Consider the following 23,786-nt stretch of genomic DNA (forward strand, 5'->3'; position numbering starts at 1 on the left):
AAGTTTAAATATAATTGTATTCAACATTCGTGACAGAAAATGCTAAACGTCCCTTGTCTATGTAAATGTGCATGGCATTGTCTACATAATTCATCGCCACATTTCGTAACTAACTGCAGCATTGCCTGGTCCCAGATCTGTTTGCATTCATGTCAACTTCCATGACAAGGAGTGCCATGATGGCACACACAGACTGGTACCAAGTAACTGCAGCATGGCTTGGGTCACTAAAAGTGAGCTCTAGTGGCCTGACAGCACATGGTGCCAGCTGCGACAGGCCTACGTGAAAGAAAGTAGGCCCTTTAGTGCGCCTACATTTTGGGGCATTGTTGTGAACTTGTCAGTCGAGAAGGCAGAAGTTGGTTGAATCAGCTCTATCAGAAGTTATGCTTAGGAAGATGCGGGGGTGACACCCTAGACCCAAACTGTTACAGACCTATATCAATCCTGCCCTGCCTTTCTAAAGTCTTCGAAAGCCAAGTTAACAAACGGATCACTGACCATTTCGGTACCCCCCGTACCTTCACCGCTGGGCAATCCGGTTTCCGAGCTGGTCACGGGTGCACCTCAGCCACGCACAAGGAACTGCCATCGATAAAAGACAGGACTGTGCAGCTGTCTTCAACGACCTGGCCAAGGCTTTCGACTCTGTCAATCACCGTATTGTTATCGGCAGACTCAACAGCCTTGGTTTCCCAAATGACTGCCTCGCCTGGTTCACCAACTACTTCTCAGACAGAGTTCAGTGTGTCAAATCGGAGGGCCTGTTGTCCGGACCTCTTGCAATTTCTATGGGGGTACCACAGGGTTCAATTCTCGGGCCGACTCTTTTCTCTGTATATATTAACGATGTCACTCTTGCTGCAGGTGATTCCTTGATCAACCTCTATGCAGATGACACCATTCTGTATACATCTGGCGCTTCTTTGGACACGGTGTTATCAAACCTCCAAACGAGCTTCAATGCCATACAACACTCCTTCCGTGGCCGCCAACTGCTCTTAAACGCTAGTAAAACTAAATGCATGCTCTTCAACCGATCGCTGCCCGCACCCGCCCAGCATCACTACTCTGGATGGTTCTGACTATGCGGACAACTACAAACACCTAGGTGTCTTAGGGCTTCCCGGGTGGCGCAGTGTGCCACCAGAGACTCTAGGTTCAGGCTCTGTCGCAGCCGGGAGGTCCATGGGGCGACGCACAATTGGCCTAGTGTCGTCCGGGTTAGGGAGGGTTTGGCCGGTAGGGATATCCTTGTTTCATCGCGCACTAGCGACTCCTGTGGCAGGCCCGGTGCAGTGTACGCTGACCAGGTCGCTAGGTGCACGGTGTTTCCTCCGACACATTGGTGCGGCTGGCTTCCAGGTTGGATGCGCGCTGTGTTAAGAAGCAGTGCGGCTTGGTTGGGTTGTGTTTTGGAGGACGCATGACTCTCGACCTTTGTCTCTCCCGAGCCCGTACGGGAGTTGTAGCGATGAGACAAGACAGTAACTACTAACAATTGGATACCACGAAATTGGGGAGAAAAAGGGGGTACATTTTTTTTATAAAAAAAAAAAACACCTATGTGTCTGGCTAGACTGTAAACTCTCCTTTCAGACTCATAGTAAACATCTCCAATCCAAAATTAAATATAGAATCAGCTTCCTATTTCACAACAAAGCTTCCTTCACTCACGCTGCCAAAAATACCCTCATACCCTAAAACCAATCCTAGACTTCGGCGATGTCATATACAAAATAGCCTCCAACACTCTACTCAGAAAACTAGATGCAGTCTATCACAGTGCCAACCGTTTTGTCGCCAAAGCCCCATATACCACCCACCACTGCGACCTGTATGCTCTCGCCAGCTGGCCCTCTACATATTCACCGCCGGCTCCAGGTCATCTATAAGTCTCTGCTAGGTAAAGCTCCACCTTATCTCAGCTCACTGGTCACCATTACAACACCCACCCGTAGCACCCACTCCAGCAGGTATATTTCACTGGTCACCCCCAAAGCAAACACCCCATTTGGCCACCTTTCCTTCCAGTTCTCTCAGTGTTCTCTCAGTGTTTGTGTCACACTGCTTTGCTTTATCTTGATCAGGTCGCAGTTGTAAATTAGAACTTGTTCTCAACTGGCCTACCTGGTTAAATAAAGGTGAAATAAATAAAAAATAAAAAAGCTTATGATTGACGTCATAGCCATGACAGGTCCATAAAATCAGGTCTTCTAAAACTACAGGCAATATTGAGTTGCATTGTGTATAATGAAGTTGTGTATTGGAAGATTTGACATTTGCATTACAAACATGATGTAATGTATGCAATACTAGATGATCGTGTGTAAACCATACCTTGCAGTGTTGAGTAACGGGTGTTTTGTTCCAACCAGTTTCCTCACGTGCATTGCTACATTACTGAGTTCATCACTCAGCAAGCAGCGTAGGCTCATAAAAGAAGTCGGATAACCCACGATTTTCTCTGCATCCGAGACCACTTTATTCCAATTAGAAGGCGTTGTGTTGGAGAAAAGACTTATGTTCCTCTGTCCACGGTTTAGCAAAACAATGCACGAGAGCCGAGACCAAATTACTGTCATCTTTACAGCTGAAGGTCTTTTACTAATTAAAGTTTAAACAAATATCAAGCAAACCCTTGAGAAGTCTATATCCAAGCTTGACACAAGCTAGTATATATAGCTAAGTCGATTAAATAAATAAACTAAACGGTAACAGGAAAATTACATTAACCGATTAAATTAGATATGTAACTGTTAACTAGCTATCCATCCATATTTACAGAATCTAGTGTTATTATGATGGATATCATCCTCGAGTCACATTAACTGAAATAAGTATTATACATAATGTTATCACCCTACTTAATTTAATACTTATACCCTTTGATGTATCCTATAAAATGTCCAGTAAATATATCGTAACACGCGACCTAAAATGTTAAACATTGACACAGGAGGCCGCCATCTTGACGAAACGCAATACGGTATGTCGCAAAAACGTTACAACAGTTATTGATTGATGTGCCCTGGGCTGCGTTCAGTGCGAAAAAATGTTTCCACTAGATAGCACATCCACTATTAGCTATATCGTAAATAAATCTATGTATGAGAACAAACATTTGCTTTATGGTCTTAATTTAAGATTATTTTAGGCATACGCTTAGCGTTGTGGTTAATTTTAGGGATAGGTTTAAAAACAGGTTTTAAGAAGATCAATTGTAGAAATGGTGGTGTTTGGCCTTTGAATAAGGCACTGATAGCTTCAAGCTTTTTTTTTTCCTTCAGATGTTGGATATCCTTCAGAAGAAGTGTCTTTGATATATGATTATTGAAAAGTCATTTAGAATAACAAAGCTGACATGATACCACCATGTAGGCTAGAATTTGTCATTGGCATCACAGTTGTTACATTTGTGTTCGTGTCTGGTGCGCTCCTGCTGCTGTTACATTTGTATCAGCGGCGAGCTAAGTCGATATATTATAGCCTATCATTTTACCTCACCTGAGGGAATTCAGAAACTCTTGAGAGGACAGTGGACGTTTATAAAATTGCTTAGCCCTATTTGTGTCGTTCCACCAATTGGTGCCTTTTCAACATCAAAAAACGTTGATTTCACCTCATTTTAACATGCTCAATCACATGTTCAACTTAATAAAAAACACGTTTTCACATCTCAAGAGAAACAAAATACTTGTGCCTATTAAGTGCCAAATAAAGTAACAGGGTTGACGATTTAATCTAAAATCAGCCATAAATCCTCTTGTGACATGGGGAATGGAAGCTTGTTGTGTGCAACAGGGAAGGGCAATTGTAAGCAAAAAAACTGAAATTGGCAAAACATTTCAAGTTAGGCCTATGCTCAACCAGCTCCGTTTTCCACCACAAAATCGATTTTTCTGGTTCTCCTAAATATTGTTTGGTGCTCCTAACTTTTTAAAGTTGGGAGCACCAGTGTACTACCAAAAGTTTGCCTAATTAAAGGTAGACTCAGCGAAATGACGTTGCCACGAGCAGCACCGCAGATATTGAGATGAGCGAGACGCAAGACTTGGCTCTTTCACAGTCACACACAGTATGTGCACGAGTTCGCTACATGCTGTTGGCAGCACGGTAGCCAGGGCACCAAAACAGGGGAGAAGTTGTAGCTTCGCGCTTCAATGCTGTTAGTTGTTGCGGAAATTGGCCCACTATGCTGTTTACTTTTTACATCTACGTCATACTCTATAAGAGTGGGCTCTTCACCATGGGTCACATTTGTAAATTCACTCTTATTCAGAGAACTTTGGCTGCATTTATACAGGCAGCCCAATTCTGATATTTTGGCCAATTATTGGCAAAAGAGCTGATCTGATTGGTCAAAACATCAATTAGAATTGGGCTGCCTGTGTAAATGCCTGTGTAGATGCTAAAGAGCATCTTTAGCTGTGTTTACACAGACAGCCCAATTCCAATCTACTGTCCAATCTGATACCTCAAAAGACAAAATTGTTGGAAAAAAGAGCAGAATTGGGCTGCCTGTGTAAATGCAGCCGTTGAGCATGGACTCCAGGAAAAATATATAAATCTGTTAAATATGACTGTTAGCTATAATTTCATTAAATATTTAATATTTAAATATTTTACCTTTATTTAACCAGGCAAGTCAGTTAAGAACATATTCTTATTTTCAATGACGGCCTGGGAACAATGGGTTAACTGCCTGTTCAGGGGCAGAACGACAGATTTGTACCTTGTCAGCTAGGGGGTTTGAACTCGCAACCTTCCGGTTACTAGTCCAACGCTCTAACCACTAGGCTACGCTGCCGCCCCTGTGTGTTTATTGTTATTCAATATTTTGATAACACTTTATACCAAGTTGCTCATATAAGCCTATCTGTGTATTAACACAACTACCAATTGCAGATGTCTGGAGGGTCTGGTTGAGTGGAAGGAGCTGTGCTACATTACATTTTGTGTTGACTATTTTACAGGAAAAACATAATTATTATGTTTCAATTCATGTAACAATATTGAACTGCAGGCTGTGTGTGTGTGTCTGTCTGTCTGTTTGTGCATGCATATGCGGGACAATGCACTCATTGAGTTACACTATCTGCTTTTGAACAGAGACTAGACAGGGATATTATTTCAAGGACATTTTCTTTTAGAACAAGGAGCTCCCATTTTTGGGACTCCTCTGTGGATTAAAGATTATGCCTCTCCTTTCCTTCATCTGCATTGAGGATAGTAAAAGCAATTATAGCCTACCAGGAAGGAAGGAAGCCACCTTACAGTAGATACACCCTGTGGAAAGTCATGGAGCTAATATGTTAAGTAGAAGGGCATCTGCCTCTTCTCACCATAAAATTGTGCAAGTGTGTTAGAGCTTTGCCTTTGTTGCAACTGAGTTCTACCTAAACTCCTTGGTTCTATCACACGGAAGAGGTCAAGAACTTGCCCAGGACCACCTGTCAGAGGCTTGCACAATTTCCATTGTAAATCTGTAATGGCTACAGATAACCATGCCAACATCTGTCCAGCAGTGGCAGACAGGATAGGGCGCAAATACCTTCATGAAGTGGGAGAGCCTACCAGACTAGGTTGTACGATTGCATGTGTGAGGTGAGGAGGGCCCAAAGTTAAAACGTTACGGAAAATCGAGAGGAAATAGCCCACCTCTGATCAACAGCGTCATATTATGTTACAGGGGACGCTCCTCCCCCTGTCTAGATTTTTTTCTCACTCAACCTCTCATTTGATTCAGAGGCAGCTCACACACACCAACTTGCGCACAGACCGTGGAAAAATAGGGGCAGAAGATGGCTGACTTAACAGGGCAACGCAAGCCCTCAACGGCATCATCAACTTCACCCGGGCTGTTCCCCAGCTTGACATTAGCCTTTGGGCAACTTTAAAGCGGCCCCGCCTCGCACTTGTCCACTCTACCCCAATCGCAAATATTGACAGAGCTATTATAAAAAATGGCAGAGATGGAAAAAGAGGGCAGACCCCCCGAAAATAAAAGAAGCAGAAAACCGGCTCACCCCGTGAAAAGGGAAATCAACGAAGAAATGAAGGTAAGTGATCGACATTGGACCACTTGGTTGTGATTACGCATGGAAACAGAGCACTCATTAAAAAACGTGATATATATGGATGCGTAAAGCGAGCATCCTCTCACATTTTAGAGCAGACCTGATTCATTGATGCAATTTATTGGATGAATAGCGAATAAGTTCAATGTCATATCAATTTTGGGGAATTAATTAAACCCATTCATAGTCCCCAGCAGGTTCAATAAAAATGGATAGGGTAGAATGTCTTGCCATGCGTTATAATACAGCCTAGGCTACACCGTCTTTGTTGTTCCACATAGGCCTACCAGTTGCCCACATTTACTTTTTGGCAATGAATGGGAAAACATATTCTGGAGAATTAGGACCCCATTATAGTAATTTGTGTGGTTTTCCTTGGCCCACATGGTTCCATTGAAGTAAATGGTAAATCCAGTGCGTCAGTCAAGGCGTCAACAGTGCCACTATACTATTACTACCGCTACTCCCGCAGAAACAACACTGAGCGTAGCCTACGCATTTAAAATAAAACATCGCGGGGAGACTATCATGATCAATGAAAGGAAATTGACTTACTGCAAATTATTAACGCTAGACATCGTCTCTAGACGGCATCGTGAACTCAAGCCAAACGACATCTGTCCTTTCCAGCTGTGGACGAGCCGAAGCGCTAGAGGTGTGCTTCCAGATGTGTGTCTACAGACGCCGGACAAGATCACATTGTTTATCGTGCGTTATACTGTTCTGCATACATTATAAGCCTACCAAATGGTACACTTATGCATGCCATGTATTGATCTAAATATTTAACAGTAAGATAGATTTTCCTGCTGTGATGGAATTGTCGTACATTGTGGGGAAAAAAAACGTGAAGAGGGCATGGCATGCAGGGAACCTATCGCTGCTTTGTCTCAGGGTTTCATCATGTGTTCATTGTTTGTACACATTCTATGCCTGGGTTGAGAAAAATAATTTCCAGTACAGAATAATTCCCAACGCATATTCAGATATAGGCTTATTGTTAGAATATGGGTTTTATTTTGTATATATTGATTTAGAGGAATTATGAACAAAGATTGTCAGAAAAGCCTACAGACGTTTTGGTGTGCATCATGTCTCTTCCCGTCTAAGAGGTGTGTGTACTGGGTTTCAGAGAAACACCCCTTTTTCTCTTGCTGTGAATTGTGTGGAGGCATGCTACATACAATATTTGGATTTGAATATTGGTCTCATGCGTGCTACATTCATCCCTATTGCATTTAAGATGCCATATTTATTTATTGATTCATTTTAATTTCTACAAAATTAGTGGCATATCAACGTAAATTACGTGAGAACAACGTCAATTCAACTGTTGTGTGCCCAGTGGGAGACAATGGACCAACAAGCATTCTAAATGTGAATTATTTTGACAAGCACATAATGGTATTCTGTGGATTTGATTTTGTTTCTTTGTCTCCATCAATCAAAGTATGAAATGCTGTCCAAGTGTTTAATTAATTTCATAGTGTCAGACAGACAAAGTTGTCTGCACTGTTGGGAAAATGACTCAATCGTCATATTCATTCTCTGAAGTGACTGACTTACATCAGTTGTAAAAAACTACTCAGAGCAAAGCTGGCATATCCTTCTGTTCCATCTCCTCGTCAATGAGCTTAGTTTAAAGCAATTAGCTTAGTTTAAAGTGTGGAAGGTGCCACATCTACAGTATAATTATCAGCATATGTAGAGAATTCTGGATGTCTCCGTACAACCAAATATAAGATTAACTGATTATCCTTCAACATTGAAGAACACAGTTCCAATTCAGAGCTGATGGTAGCCAGAAAACAGCAAAAGTCTACATCAAGTACAATGTACATCTTTCACTTACTATTGTGAATTCCAGTTCTATGTCAGCCTTAACAGATAAGTGATTATCAATGAAGTTGCAATAGAATTAGAGACTGATCCAATAGCATTCCTAGCCCGTTTGTGGCTATAGGATGTGCTGTAGTGTCAACAAGCTGTTCCTGACCATCAAGACTCTTATGGGGCCATAATTACAATTGGCTTTATGCTGACTGAGATGCAGTAATTCCATCTGGAAAAACAAGGTTTAAACTTTGCACCTGGTACTAAATCAAATCTGACCCGGAAAGTGTTCATGCAATTACAGCTGTGAGTCTTTCTGGGTAAGTCTCTAAGGGCTTTGTACACCTTGATTGTACAATATTTGCACATTCTGTAAAAAATTCGTAAAGCTCTGAAAGTTGGTTGTTGATCATTACTGGACAGCCATTTTCAAGTCTTGCCATAGACTTTCAAGCTGATTTAAGTCAAAACTTGGTAAGAAATTCCAGTGTATATTTGGCCTTCTGTTTTAGGTTTTTGTCTTGCTGAAAGGTGAATTTGTCTCCCAGTGTCCGTTGGAAAGTACACTGAACCAGGTTTTCCTCTTGGATTTTGCCTGTGCATAGATTATTTTTATCCGAAAAAACTCCTTAGTCCTTGCCGATGACAAGCGTACACATAACATGATGCAGCCATCACCAAGCTTGAAAATATGAAAAGTGGTACTCAGTGATGTGTTATGTTGGATTTGCCCCAAACATAACACTTTGTATTCAGGACTTAACGTTTATTTCTTTGCCACCTTCTTTTGCAGTTTAACTTTAGTGCCTTATTGCAAACAGGATGCATGTTTTGGAATATTTTTATCCTGTGCAGGGTTTCTTCTTTTCACTCTGTCATTTAGGTTAGTATTGTGGAGTAACTACAACATTGTTGATCCATCCTCTGTTTTCTTCCGTCACAGCCAATAAACTCTGTAACTGTTTTAAAGTCAACATTGGCCTCATGGTAAAATCCCTGAGAGGTTTCTTTCCGCTCTGGAAATTGAGTTAGGATGGACACCCGTACCTTTGTAGTGACTGGATGTATTGATACACTCTACTCACTCTACTCAGCAAATTGAATGTAGTCTATCACAGTGCCATTCGTTTTGTCACCAAAGCCTCATATACTACCCACCACTGCGACCGGTATGCCCTCTTTGGCTGGCTCTCAATACATATTTGTCGCCAAACCCACTGGCTTCAGGTCCTCTAAGTCTTTGCTAGGTAAAGCCCCGCCTTATCTCAGCTCACTGGTCACCATAGCAACACCCACGCGCTCCAGCAGTTATATTTCACTGGTCATCCCCAAAGCCAACACCTCCTTTGGCTGCCTTTCCTTCCAGTTCTCTGCTGCCAATGACTGGAACGAATTGCAAAAATCACTGAAGCTGGAGACTTATATCTCCCTCACTAACTTTAAGCATCAGCTGTCAGAGCAGCTTACCGATCACTGTACCTGCACACAGCCCATCTGTAAATAGCCCACCCAACTACCTCATCCCTATATTGTTATTTTTGTTGTTGTTGCTCTTTTGCACCCCAGTATCTCTACTTGCACATTATCATCTGCACATCTTTCACTCCAGTGTCAATGCTAAATTGTAATTATTTCGCCACTATGGCCTATTTATTTTTTTATGTATTTTTTTATTTTACCTTTATTTAACTAGGTAGGCCAGTTGAGAACAAGTTCTCATTCACAACTGCGACCTGGCCAAGATAAAGCAAAGCAATGCAACAAAAACAACAACACAGAGCTACACATGGGTTAAACAAACCGTAGAAAAATGCTTATTGAGATTCTCGATTATTGTGGATTTATCGGTGGTGACAGTGTTTCCTAGCTTCAGTGCAGTGGGCAGCTGGGAGGAGGTACTCTTATTCTCTATGGACTTGACAGTGTCCCAAAATTTGGGGGAATTGGTGCTACAGGATGCAAATTTCTGTTTGAAAAACCTAGCCTTTGCTTTCCTAACTGACTGTGTATATTGGTTCCTGACTTCCCTGAAAAGTTGCATATCGTGGGGGCTATTCAATGCTAATGCAGTACGCCACAGGATGTTTTTGTGCTAGTCAAGAGCAGTCAAGTCTGAAGTGAACCAAGGGCTATATCTGTTCTTAGTTCTACATTTTTTGAATACTTATTTAAGATGGTGAGGAAAGCACTTTTAAAGAACAACCAGGCATCCTCTACTGACGGGATGAGGTCAATATCCTTCCAGGATACCCAGGCCAGGTCGATTAGAAAGGCCTGCTCGCTGAAGTGTTTTAGGGAGTGTTTGACCTTGATGTTTGACCATGGTCGTTTGACCGCGGGCCCATTACGGACGCAGGCAATGAGGCAGTGATCGCTGAGATCCTGGTTGAAGACAGCAGAGGTCTATTTAGAGGGCAAGTTGGTCAGAATGATATCTATGAGGGTGCCAATGTTTACCGATTTAGGGTTGTACCTGGTAGGTTCCTTGATAATTTGTGTGAGATTGAGGGCATCATGTTTAGATTGTAAGACAGTTAAGCATATCCCAGTTTGGGTCACCTAACAGTACGAACTCTGAAGATAGATGGGGGGCAATCAATTAACATATGGTGTCCAGGGCACAGCTGGGGGCTGAGGGGGGTCTATAACAAGCGGCAACAGTGAGAGACTTATTTCTGGAAAGGTGGATTTTTAAAAGTAGAAGCTCAAACTGTTTGGGCACAGACCACTACAGTATGACAGAACTCTCTGCAGTAGATTGCAACTCTGCCCCCTTTGGCAGTTCTATCTTGACGGAAAATGTTGCAGGAAATTTCCGAATTTTTGGTGGCCTTCCTAAGCCAGGATTCAGACACGGCTAGGACATCAGGGTTGGCAGAGTGTGCTAAAGCAGTGAATAAAACTAACTTAGGGAGGAGGCTTCTGATGTTAACATGCATGAAACCAAGACTTTTACAGTTACAGAAGTCAACAAATGAGAGCGCCTGGGGAATAGGTGTAGTACTGGGGGCTACAGGGCTGGGTTAACCTCTACATCGCCAGAGGAACAGTGGAGGAGTAGGATAAGGGTACGGCTAGAGGCAATAAGAACTGGTTGTCTAAGAACTGGTCATATTTTTTTATAATTTTTATTTCATCTTTATTTAACCAGATAGGCCAGTTGAGAACAAGTTCTCATTTACAACTGCGACCTGGCCAAGATGAAGCAAAGCAGTGTGACAAGAGTTACCCATGGGATAAACAAACGTACAGTCAATAACGCAATAGAAAACTCTATGTACAGTGTGTGCAAATGTAGTAAGGTTAGGGAGGTAAGGCATTGGACTTGTAACCGGAAGGTTGCAAGTTCAAACCCCCGAGCTGACAAGGTACAAATCTGTCGTTCTGCCCCTGAATAGGCAGTTAACCCACTGTTCCTAGGCCGTCATTGAAAATAAGAATTTGTTCTTAACTGACTTGCCTAGTTAAATAAAGGTAAAATAAAAATAATACACCATCCAAAGTGTAATGAATAACTTCACCATGCTCAAAGGGATATTCAATGTCTGTTTTTACATTTTTACCCATCTACCAATAGGTGCCCTTCTTGCGAGGCATCGGAAAACCTCACTGGTCTTTGTGGTTGAATCTGTGTTTGAAATTCACTGCTCGATTGAGGGACCTTACAGATAATTGTATGTGTGGGGTACAGAGATGAGGTAGTTATTCAAATATCATGTTAAACACTATTACTGCACACAGAGTGAGTCCATGCAACTTATTATGTGGCTTATTAAGCACATTTTTACTCCTGAACTTATTCCGGCTTGCCGTAACGAAGGTGCTGAATACTTATTGACTCAAGACATTTAATTTAAAAACTATATATCTATATATACTGTATACAGTACCAGTCAAAAGTCTGGACACAGCTACTCATTTTTTTTTACTGTTTTCTACATTGTAGAATAATAGTGAAGACATCAACAATATGGAATAACACATATGGAATCATGTAGTAACCAAAAAAGTGTTAAACAATTTGTATTTATTTTATATTTGAGATTCTTCAAAATAGCTTACCCTTTGCCTTGATGATAACTTTGCATACTCTTGGCATTCTCCCAACCAGCTTCATGAGGTATTTCAATGAAGAGGTGTGCCTTGTTAAAAGTTAAGTCCATATTATGTCAAGAACAGCTCAAATAAGCAAAGAGAAATAACAGTCCCATCATTACTTTAAGACATCAACGCGGTCAATGCGTTTAATCATCATCATTTAATCATTGCGCTTTCAATGCGGAACATTTCAAGCACATTGAAAGTTTATTCAAGTGCAGTCGCAATGAAAGCGCAATGATTAAACTGGCTCTCATGAGGATTGCCACAGGAAAGGAAGACCCAGAGTTACCTCTGCTGCAGAGGATAAGTTCATTAGAATTATCAGCCTCAGAAATTTCAGCCCAAATAAATGCTTCACAGAGTTACTGTAACAGACACATCTCAAAATTAACTGTTCCAAGGAGACTGCATGAATCAGGCCTTTATGGTTGAATTGCTGCAAAGGAACCACTACTAAAGCACACCAATAATAAGAAGAGACTTGCTTGGGCCAAGAGACACAAGCAATGGACATGAGACCGGTGGAAATCTGTCCTTTGGTCTGATGAATCCAAATTTGAGATTTTTGGTTCCAACCACTGTGAGATGCAGAGTAGGTGAATGGATGATCTCTGCATGTGTGGTTCCCACTATGAAGCATGGAGGAGGAGGTGTGATGGTGTGGGGGCGCTTTGCTGGTGACACTGTCTGTGATTTATTTAGAATTTAATGCACACTTCACCAGCATGGCTACCACAGCATTCTGCAGCAATACGCCATCTCATCTGGTTTGAACTTAGTGGGACAATCATTTGTTTTTCAACAGTACAATGATCCAACACCTTCAGGCTGTGTAAGGGCTATTCGACCAAGAAGGAGAGTGATGGAGTGCTGCATCAGATGACCTGGCCTCCACAATCCCCTGACCTCAACCCAATTGAGATGGTTTGGGATGAGTTGGACCACAGAGTGAAGGAAAAGCAGCCAACAAGTGCTCAGCATATGTGGGAACTCCTTCAAGACTGTTGGAAAAGCATTCCAGGTGAAGCTGGTTAAGATAATGCCAAGAGTTTGCAAAGCTGTCATCAAGGCAAAGGGTGGCTACTTTGAAGAATCTAAAATATGGTTACTACATGATTCCATATGTGTTATTTCATAGTTTTGATGTCTTCAATATTATTCTACGGTGTAGAAAATAGTACAAATAAAGAAAAAACGTTAAATGAGTAGCCACATCCACACTTTCGACTGGTACACTATATATAATTCAATTTTGACATTATGGGGTATTGTGTATAGGCCAGTGTCACAAAATGTCAATGTAATACATTTAAATTCACACTGTAACACAACACAATGTGGAAAAAGTCAAGGGGGTGTGAATACTTTCTAAAGGCAATGTATGTCACAGTGTGACAAAATTGTTACTGCTAAACAAAGACTAATAAGACTAGCGGATACAGATGAAAAAGTAGCCCAAGTTCCATGTTTCCATAAGAAACAGTATTTATCTCAAAAGCCACTATCTTAAACATTCTCTGCCAAACATGTTACAGTTTAACTCTCTCCCTTAACTATGAACTGAAGTCCTGTTTGCTACTTTACAAATTTGAACTTTTCGTTCTTTCTTTTCTCCCTCGTCTCTCGTCTGCTTGAAAAAGAAAGAAAAAAACACCACACAATGTGCCCTTGTGAGAGATCATACCTCAGAAAATCTAAGTCTGACAGTGTTTCCTTCATCTTGTGGTGCTTTAATGTGCACCATGGTAAAATAAGCCACAGTAAGTAATCAAGGAGATACTTGGTGGAATAGGGGATAGTGCAGGGTAAGAGCAGGGGAGAAAGGAATGTATATAGCAATAGGCTGCCTAAGCTGTAAAAACTGAAACCTGAGCGTCTGCACAGGATCACATATCAAGGAAGGTAGGGGGAAATGAAATCGGAGCAGTGGGAGAAAGTCTGGGCTAGGAGAGTGAAGGAGGGCCCACTCAATGAGACTTTTATTATGGTGTACTGTGACCTACTCTGGTTTCTGCCCGAGGTATCGGATTCCCCCTGCTCGCCCCTACCTTTCACTTCTTGCTAACTGAAGGAAACAAGCTTTTGTATTAAAATAATATCATTATTCTGAACTGCTAAAGTTTTTCTGTTCAATGTTGAACATTGGCAGCAAGTCAGTGTTTCGCAGAGCTGTGATTGGGGTTGAATGGTGGTATTTTGCGACCATTTCTTATATTAAAGTTTGTTCATACTTCTGTTTCTACATTGATCACTTTTGATCTCTGTTGATTCAACTGATTAAGAGGTTGATGATTAGTTGAATCAGGTGTGTTAGTCCTGGGCTGAAACAAAGTCCTAAAGTCCTGTAGGACCAGGGTTGAAGGACACTCTGTAGGACAAGCCTGATAAATTGGATAGCCATAGAAGAGTCTTAGTACAGTCCAGAGAGTTTGCACATTTGTAATAAACAGTTGACTGTCAGTGACCAGACAGCACCATAGCACTGCCTCCCTCCTCATCAAGCCTGTGTGCTGCTTTCATGACCTGCCATACAGATTGGGTTCCACTCACTTTACCACTCCCTCTTTCTGGAAGTGGCAGGGTGACAGAGGGGACAGGGAGCAAAGACGTGGGCAAACTTTCTTCAAGACGGAGAGAGATAGACAGATGACCGTTGCTGGCTTTATACCCTTTCATTTTGTTTGAGTAATGTGATCCAGTCACATCTGAGTCAAACAAGCACTTAGTCAATGGGCAAGCAAGAGTCAATGTTCTTCTGTAACATGTAAAAACCTCAGAAGTTGTTGAAAGAAGTAGCGCAGCCGAATCGAACCGAGACAATAGTAGGGACTACAAACTCTTTCATTGAACCTGTCTCAGGCAAACTTCAATTGACCTTTTGTGTTTGATGTCATGATTTCTTAGATTTTGTTTTCACGAACTATTCATGTGTTTATATCTTTTGATCTCCATGAGTATTGACATTGACTGGTGATGAAACTCAGACATTGTGTCTTGTCATGTTATGTTGTTGTGAGTGTAGTGACTAAGAAGTCTCAGTGAAGTGGTGGATATGCCTCTCAGCGTCCTTAGTGACACCCAGTGCCTGGAATATTCAACTGCTCTAGAGGGGCAGAAGGCAAACATTTTTCTAAGGACGGCTGATTTTGACTTATTTTAGATTTGGTATTTTAAGACAGGGTTTCCCAAACTCAGTCCTGGAGGGGTGGTTAAGACATTAAAATTTGGAGCTATTGGAATTTGAACATGTACATTGTGTAATTTACAGATGGTCCCTAACTAGCCCCATAGGGATATTCAAAGTCAACCCAAATTTACCACAGGCATTACCATCGGGTCTCGTGCAGCTGCAATCCGATTTGATGTTGGGGTAACTCACCTCACCCTGAACGAATGTGTTGGACCAACTGATTGTAATGAATAATCTCACTTAAGGGTCCGGTCATCCCTGCTAAAGACCGGCAGTAATATCAATGGATACTTAGGCAACTTTTGAAAAGCAATTCATCGGTTAGGGCATAGATTACAAATGTCATAATGAAAACAAAATTATTATTGATTTGACATGATGTTCACTTTAGTAGATGTGGTATGAATATATACATGATCGGCATGTGAAGCAGCTAGCCGAGTCTTGTCTCAGTCTGTTCTTGGTGTAAGATATAAGTTTATCAGTGCTTGTATTTCTAAAACATTGCCTTTTTTCTTTGGCTAAATGTTACTTGTATGTCATGCCTTGTGATTCCACGTCTGCAGTTTTTGATTCCGAGCTGATGTTATAACTGATGTTGATTACGCTTTCATGTAATGAAATTACCTCCCTGATCCAGTGGTATTGACAGGGCAGCCCGTAATTGACAATTAAATGCTTGATTGAGTACTATTTGATTGACAGTTCAATGCCAGAATGTAATGAAATGACTCGTGTCTCATCAGGTTCGGGCTGAGCGGGCCCACCCATGGGCAGGCAAGGCGGGTGATCTCCATGGCAACCCGCCCTACTCCATGGTGAGCCCCCTTGTCCGTGCGAGACAATAGTGCTACTCTGAGCCATATATATATGTATTTATTTATTTATTTTTATTTAACCTTTATTTAACCAGGTAGGCTACTTGAGAACAAGTTCTCATTTGCAACTGACACCTGGCCAAGATAAAACAAAGCAGTTTGACACATACAACAACACAGAGTTACACATGGAATAAAAAAACATACAGTCAAAAATACAGTAGAAAAATCTATATACAGTGTGTGCAAATTAAGTAGGATGAGAGAGTTAAGGCAATAAATAGGCCATGGTGGCGAAGTAATTACAATATAGCAATTAAACACTGGAATGGTAAGGTGTGCAGAAAATGAATGTGCAAGTAGAGATACTGGGGTGCAACGGAGCAATACAAATAAATAAATACAGTATGGGGATGAGGTAGATTGGATGGGCTATTTACAGATTAACTATGTACAGGTGCAGTGATCTGTGAGCTGCTCTGACAGCTGGGGCTTAAAGCTAGTGAGGGAGGTAAGAGTCTCCAGCTTCAGAGATTTTTGCAGTTCGTTCCAGTCATTGGCAGCAGAGAACTGGAAGGAGAGGCAGCCAAAGGAAGAATTGGCTTTGGGGGTGACAAGTGAGATATACCTGCTGGAGCGCGTGCTACGGGTGGGTGCTGCTATGGTGACCAATGAGCTGAGATAAGGCGGGGCTTTACCTAGCAGAGACTTGTAGATGACCTGGAGCCAGTGGGTTTGGCAACGAGTATGAAGCGAGGGCCAGCCAACTAGAGCATACAGGTTGCAGTGGTGGGTAGTATATGGGGCTTTGGTAACAAAACGGATGGCACTGTGATAGACTGCATCCAATTTGTTGAGTAGAGTGTTGGAGGCTATTTTGTAAATGACATCGCCGAAGTCGAGGATCGGTTGGATGGTCAGTTTTACGAGGGTAGCATGAGCATTGGCAGCATGAGTGAAGCATGAGTGAAGGATGCTTTGTTGCGAAATAGGAAGCCGATTCTAGATTTAATTTTGGATTGGAGATGTTTAATGTGAGTCTGGAAGGAGAGTTTACAGTCTAACCAGACACCTAGGTATTTGTAGTTGTCCACATATTCTAAGTCAGAACCGTCCAGAGTAGTGATACTGGACGGGCGGGCAGGTGCGGGCAGCGAACGGTTGAAGAGCATGCATTTAGTTTTACTTGCATTTAAGAGCAGTTGGAGGCCACGGAAGGAGAGTTGTATAGCATTGAAGCTCATCTGGAGGTTAGTTAACACAGTGTCCAAAGAAGGGCCAGAGGTATACAGAATGGTGTCATCTGCGTAGAGGTGGATCAAAGAATCACCAGCAGCGAGAGCAACATCATTGATGTATACAGAGAAGAGAGTCGGCCCGAGAATTGAACCCTGTGGCACCCCCATAGAGACTGCCAGAGGTCCGGACAACAAGCCCTCCGATTTGACATACTGAACTCTATCGGAGAAGTAGTTGGTGAACCAAGTGAGGCAATCATTTGAGAAACCAAGACTGTTGAGTCTGCCAATAAGAATGTTGTGATTGACAGAGTCGAAAGCCCTAGCCAGGTCGATGAATACGGCTGCACAGTAATGCCTCTTATCGATGGCGGTCATGATATTGTTTAGGACCTTGAGCGTGGCTGAGATGCACCCATGACCAGCTCTGAAACCAGATTGCATAGCGGAGAAGGTACGGTGAGATTCGAAATGGTCGGTAATCTGTTTGTTAACTTGGCTTTCGAAGACCCTAGAAAGGCAGGGTAGAATAGATATAGGTCTGTAGCAGTTTGGGTCTAGAGTGTCTCCCCCTTTGAAGAGGGGAATGACCGCGGCAGCTTTCCAATCTATGGGAATCTCAGACGATACGAAAGAGAGGTTGAACAGGCTAGTATTAGGGGTTGCAACTATTTCGTCAGATCATTTTAGAAAGAGAGGGTCCAGATTGTCTAGACCGGCTGATTTGTAGGGGTCCAGATCAGCGATCTGGATTTGGGTGAAGGAGAAGTGGGGAAGGTTTGGGCGAATTGCTGTGGGGAGCACAGAGCTGTTGACCGGGGTAGAGGAAGAAGGCCAGGTGGAAAGCATGGCCAGCCGTAGAAAAATGCGTATTGAAATTCTCAATTATTGTGGATTTATCGGTAGTGACAGTGTTTCCTAGCCCCAGTGCAGTGGGCAGCTGGGAGGAAGTGCTCTTATTCTCCATGGACTTTACAGTGTCCCAGGACTTTTTTGAGTTTGTACTACAGGATGCAAATTTCTGTTTGAAAAAGTTAGCCTTTGCTTTCCTAACTGCCTGTGTATATTGGTTCCTAACTTCCCTGAAAAGTTGCATATCACGTGGGGTATTCGATGCTAATGCAGTACGCCACAGGATGTTTTTGTGCTGATCAAGGGCAGACAGGTCTGGAGTGAACGAAGGGCTATATCTATTCCTGGTTCTAAATTTTTTGAACAGAGCATGCTTATTTAAGATGGTGAGGAAGACACTTTTAAAGAATAACCAGGTATCCTCTACTGACGGGATGAGGTCAATGGCATTCCACGATACCCCGGCCAGGTCGATTAGAAATGCTTGTTCGCTGAAGTGTTTTAGGGAGTGTTTGACCGCAGACCCATTACGGATGCAGGCAATGAGGCAGTGATTGCTGAGATCTTGGTTGAAAACAGCAGAGGTGTATTTGGAGGGCGAGTTAGTTAGGATGAAATCTATGAGGGTGCCCGTGTTTACCAATTTGGTGTTGTACCTGGTAGTTTCATTGATAATTTGTGTGAGATTGAGGGCATCATGCTTAGATTGTATGAAGGCCGTTTTTTAAAACCTTTTTTTAACTAGGCAAGTCAGTTAAGAACAAATTCTGATTTTCAATGACGGCCTAGGAACAGTGGGTTAACTGCCTGTTCAGGGGCAGAACGACAGATTTGTACCTTGTCGGCTCAGGGATTCGATCTTGCAACCTTTCGGGGTGTTAAGCATGTCCCAGTTTAGGTCACCTTGCAGCACGAGCTCATAAGATAGATGGGGGAAATCAATTCGCATATGGTGTCCAGGACACAGCTGGGGGCAGAGGGTGGTCTTTTTCTGGAAAGGTGAATTTTTAGATACAGACCTGGATAGTAAGACATAACTCTTTTTTTGAGATTGCAGATTGCAACGCCGCCCCCTTTGGCAGTTCTATCTTGTAGGAAAATGTTATAGTGAGGGATGGAAATTTCAGGGGTTTTGGTGGTTTTTCTAAGCCAGGATTCAGACACGGCTAAGACAACCGGGTTGGCAGAAGGTGCTAAAGCAGTGAATAAAGCAAACTTAGGGTGTAGGCTTCTAATGTTAACATGCATGAAACAAAGGCTTTTACAGTTACAGAAGTCAACAAATGAGAGCACCTGGGGAGTAGGAGTGGAGCTAGGCACTGCAGGTTCTGGATTAACCTCTACATCACCAGAGGAGAAGTAGGATAAGGGTACGGCTAAAGGCTATAAGAACTGGCCATCTAGCACGTTCGGAACAGAGAGTAAAAGGATCAGGTTTCTGGATACGATAGCATAGATTCAAGGAATAATGTACAGACAAAGGTATGGTAGGAAGAGAGTACATTGGAGGTAAACCTAGGCATTGAGTAATGATGAGAGAGATATAGTCTCTCTCATCATAATTTGGGGACAGGTCGAAAAGCATTAAACATGTATGGCAATTTAGCTAGTTAGCTTGCACTTGCTAGCTAATTTGTCCTATTTAGCTAGCTTGCTATTGCAAACTAATTTGTCATGGGATATAAACATTGAGTTGTTATTTTACCTGAAATGCACAAGGTCCTCTACTCCGACAATTAATACACACATAAAACGGCCAACCGAATCGTTTCTAGTCATCTCTCCTCCTTCCAGGCTTTTTCATCTTTGAACTTATATGGTGATCGACATCTAAACTTTCATAGTATTACCACGACGACCAGCAAAACAGTTTGTCTTTCAATTACCGACGTGGGTATAACCAATGAGGAGATGGCACGTGGGTACCTGCTTCTATAAACCAATGAGGAGATGGGAGAGGCAGGACTTTCAGGGCGATCTGCATCAGAAATAGAAAGGAGTTCTATTTTAGCCCTTGGCATCGCAGACGCTCGTTGGCGCGCGCGAGCAGTGTGGGTGCAATAATTGAATTGCGACGCTCTCGCATGCTACGTGTCCGATCTGGTCAGCATGTAGCATTCACTAATTAGGTAGCTGTTAGAAATTCAACACGAACATACAGTAGCACCACTAAAGATGACCAAAATCTGTCTACATACGATTCTACTATGAGAGTGTCTTGAGATGTTCAAGTTTAATGTATGAGGGGCAGAGGTTCTGTCTTAATAGAATAACACTATTGTGCTTCTTACATGTAAGGATGTGAGGTGGGGTTGACTGGATATTACTGCCTGTGTAGATTTGCAGTGGAAGTGCAGTGAAAATGTTCTGTGGTCGTGCTCAGTCATGGTTTAATGGGTTGGGAATTCTGTATAACGTATGATACGTAGACAATGTGGAATTGTTGTGCTGTGATAAGTATAGACTTGTTACATGCTACTCATGTGGACTGCTTCTGGAAATTAACTGTAAAAAGCTATGATCAAACTATTAGATTGTGTGCTGGTAAATTGAGGCCTTGATCAAACTAGTCTGGGATAAGTCAGCTGTCAAGTTGTCTTGATCCAATACGTGTGCATGTTTTTCTAGTTAGGATCCTGCCATCAGTGAATAATTGCTACTGTGAATATATTAAGCCTTATTGCAGGAAATTGGAGCAACCCATTCAAAAAACATGTAGATTTGTTTCATATAACAAGCATTTCCTTTATTGTGTGTTTTGGGGGTGGAAACCTTGTTCAGATGCAAACAATCCCTTTTATCCCTCATTGCTCCCCTCATCACACTGTGATGTAATAGTGAAACGGAGTTCATGCTTGTTAATCCTAATGGCAAATATTGTGTCTCTTGTCTTGCAGAGTTTTGCGGAGAACACCATGAATGAGCTGCTTGGCTGGTATGGCTATGACAAGGTGGACCTGAGAGACCAGGACAACATCGACATACGGAACTACCCAGATGGAGAGACACATCCACACATCTCTGTCCTGAAAGGTGAGCATAACCATGGAGACAGATATTCATTTATCTGGTCATTGCAGTTGTTGATTTGTTGAAAAAGCTATGTTCTGTGCACAGGAGCATACTTCTTCATCTAAAAATATGGTTTTGCAAGTGGTATTACAATTGGTGCAAAATGTGACATTTACTGTCTATGCTGAGTTGCAAATTCCCTCTGCAGGGTCAGGGACAGAGGCTGGGGAAAGTACTGCTGCAACTTGGCAGTAGTTTATCATGATTGATGAGGCAATTCAGTTAGGCTATCCAGTTCAAAATCTGCTGTAGTTGCATCATCCAGTCATTATGGTGTAGTTATGTTTCAGCAGAAAACTGCACTTTGCTTTCCTATTGGTGATTAAACAAGTGTCTCTGGAATCTCTACATGGTGATCCCTGATTATAATGTTGGATAAAATTGTAGAAATTCACATCAGGCATTGAGCAAGCATACAGTAGGGCCTTATCTAATCAAAGATGCCAACATGGTTTCCAGGGTAACACAAAGGACACCCATCTTGCGTCAAAAGCATATTTGTTTGGAAGTGATCAATGATGCCCATTTCCGTTGCTTTACATACAGCAAGTCCAGAAAGACCAGCACACTAACTCTGTCTCCCTCAGAAAACTCTTTACCAAAAATCCCAGGAGGATCGGGGGAGAATAGTGATGTCTCCCCAAACCAAGCCAATAGCTCCCACTCTACACCGACATTGAGGAACGGAGTGACAGAGTCCTCCACCACCCCGTCCACCTCCACACCCAGCACCAGGGAGCATGGGAACATGCCCATCATAGTTCCACTGATCCCACCCCCCATGATCAAGCCACCAGCAGGTAAAACACTTCACACACACCTAAAAAACAACAAACATACTGCATGTGTTTAAGCTTGCACTTTAAAGACTATCAGAATGGATCCTACAATCGAATCCCAAGTATACACAACAGTGTAGTACGAATCTAACGAATCACTGCCATTTCAGTGCTCAAATCCACTGTCAGTTTTACAATCACTTGATAAATGAGGAACAAAGGTCTGTAAATACATAGACAGACACCCCAGGTTCCCCTCCTCCAACTGTTTAAGTGTCAGTATCACCTGGTCAACTCAGTGGAAATGTACATGGACAGAGGGCTTCATTGAACCACAAGTGTGCCGTGATACTCAAGAGGCTCATCAGCCTGCATGGGGAGAGGAGAGTGCCATGGCATCACCCTAGAGGCGGCCTCACAGCCTTACACAGCACAGGGTGAAAAACAGATGGTATGGTCCCTCTCTCACAGCTCAACACCAACCGCCCCCACTCCCCCTCCCACTCCCCCTCCCACCGGCCCATCCAACTTGTACCCCTTTTGAATTATTCATATGCCCTGCAAGAGCAATAGAGGGGCTTTTGAGGTGCAGGTACACTGGATGATAGAGGTATTTAATATGGGCGCTGCATAATTACAGTACAAGGCTCTCTCCCAGCAGATGTGACTTCATTAATAAGGAAACGCATAACCAGAGCCGAGAAAAAGGCCAGAAAATTCTGAATCCAAACATACCACGTCAAGTGACCTTTTTGTATGAAAATAATTAGATGCTTTCAAATGAACACTTTACATTTTAGTAGACACTCTTATCCAGAGCGAATTACAGGAGCAATTAGGATTAAGTGCCTTGCTCAAGAGCACATCGACAGATTTTTCATCTAGTCATCTCGGAGACTCGAACTAGCAACCTTTCGGTTACTGGCCCAACGCTCTTAACCGCCAGTCTACCTGCCACACTTCAACTTGTTTGTTGTTGCCAAATATTTTATTTAATTACTGCCAGGTTGCCATGGGACTTTAGACATATATTTTCTAAAACAATGCAATAATGGAGGGATGTAGAGGGGGAACTTCCCCAGGAATATTTCCTACCCCCCATTCACACCTACCTACAGAGATCTCTCAATATGGGCCATGCAGCAGGAACATAAAGGAGCATAAAATATGCATGCTGTGGCCACGGTGCTATCTTTGGGCCTCCCGGGAGTTATTCCCCTTAATTGAAAATGTCCTTCCTTTAAAACAGATTTGCACTATAGATCTATTAAGCTTAACAAGAGGGAAAAAGCCTTCCCAGTACCCACCACAGTGTGATAAGGGAGGTGAAAGACTAATGGGCACATTTCTTTTCACCTTTGCACACACTTAGTCATAATGTGATAATTGTGAGTCTCCCAGGAAGAAGTCTCTCCACATAGTACAACACTGAGGGGCTAAAAAAGCAATGTAAATTACCCAGCAACCCTTGTTTAAGATGAGAGACCCATTTGATGTCATGGAGGGTGTTTAGTTTCCATGTTCTAATGAATCTCCAATGAAGCCCTCTGCAATTTAATTAGGTAGACTTCAGCTGAAGCATTTTAAAATCGACAAACGATTTTTGTCCACAGCAATTTCTTAGGGCATCTCTGTCTAGTTAGAATGTCTCTAACTGCCTTCATGACTGCAGCACAAAAAACTTGGGGTGGGAAGCACTGTCCTCTTTTGCCTGGAAGGGGAATACTGTCAGGATGCATTGTTGGTCAGCTCATTCACATGATGAGATTTGACAGGTGGCTGTCAGATTGTTTGGGTGGCTGGAGGGGGGGAGGGGTGGCTGG

The 23,786-nt window shown here is 42.4% G+C and overlaps 2 protein-coding genes across 9 annotated transcripts in view; one reads left to right on the plus strand and one right to left on the minus strand.

The window, feature by feature from the left end:
* pdss2 (prenyl (decaprenyl) diphosphate synthase, subunit 2) overlaps positions 1 to 6,888 on the minus strand; it is a 57,978-nt gene extending 51,090 nt beyond the window's left edge. The window contains exon 1 of one of the 2 annotated variants that reach the window (XM_031828813.1): positions 6,636 to 6,888. In XM_031828813.1, coding sequence (XP_031684673.1) covers positions 6,636 to 6,697 — 62 coding nt within the window. In that variant the 5' untranslated portion in view covers positions 6,698 to 6,888. Of the gene's footprint in view, positions 1 to 2,340; positions 3,001 to 6,635 lie in introns of those variants that run through there. The other variant, XM_031828812.1, reaches the window with a different exon arrangement.
* The window catches only part of sobpa (sine oculis binding protein homolog (Drosophila) a), a 31,455-nt gene continuing 13,398 nt past the window's right edge, over positions 5,730 to 23,786 (plus strand). For 4 of the 7 annotated variants that reach the window (XM_031828805.1, XM_031828810.1, XM_031828806.1 and 1 more), the window contains exons 1-4: positions 5,730 to 6,062; positions 15,951 to 16,022; positions 21,010 to 21,145; positions 21,772 to 21,984. In XM_031828805.1, the coding sequence (XP_031684665.1) occupies positions 5,967 to 6,062; positions 15,951 to 16,022; positions 21,010 to 21,145; positions 21,772 to 21,984 (517 nt within the window). In that variant the 5' untranslated portion in view covers positions 5,730 to 5,966. The remainder of the gene's footprint in view (positions 6,063 to 15,950; positions 16,023 to 21,009; positions 21,146 to 21,771; positions 21,985 to 23,786) is intronic. The other 3 variants (XM_031828807.1, XM_031828808.1, XM_031828811.1) reach the window with 2 other exon arrangements.

This window comes from Oncorhynchus kisutch, linkage group LG7 (genome assembly GCF_002021735.2).
Source record: "Oncorhynchus kisutch isolate 150728-3 linkage group LG7, Okis_V2, whole genome shotgun sequence".
Taxonomy (NCBI): domain Eukaryota; kingdom Metazoa; phylum Chordata; class Actinopteri; order Salmoniformes; family Salmonidae; genus Oncorhynchus; species Oncorhynchus kisutch.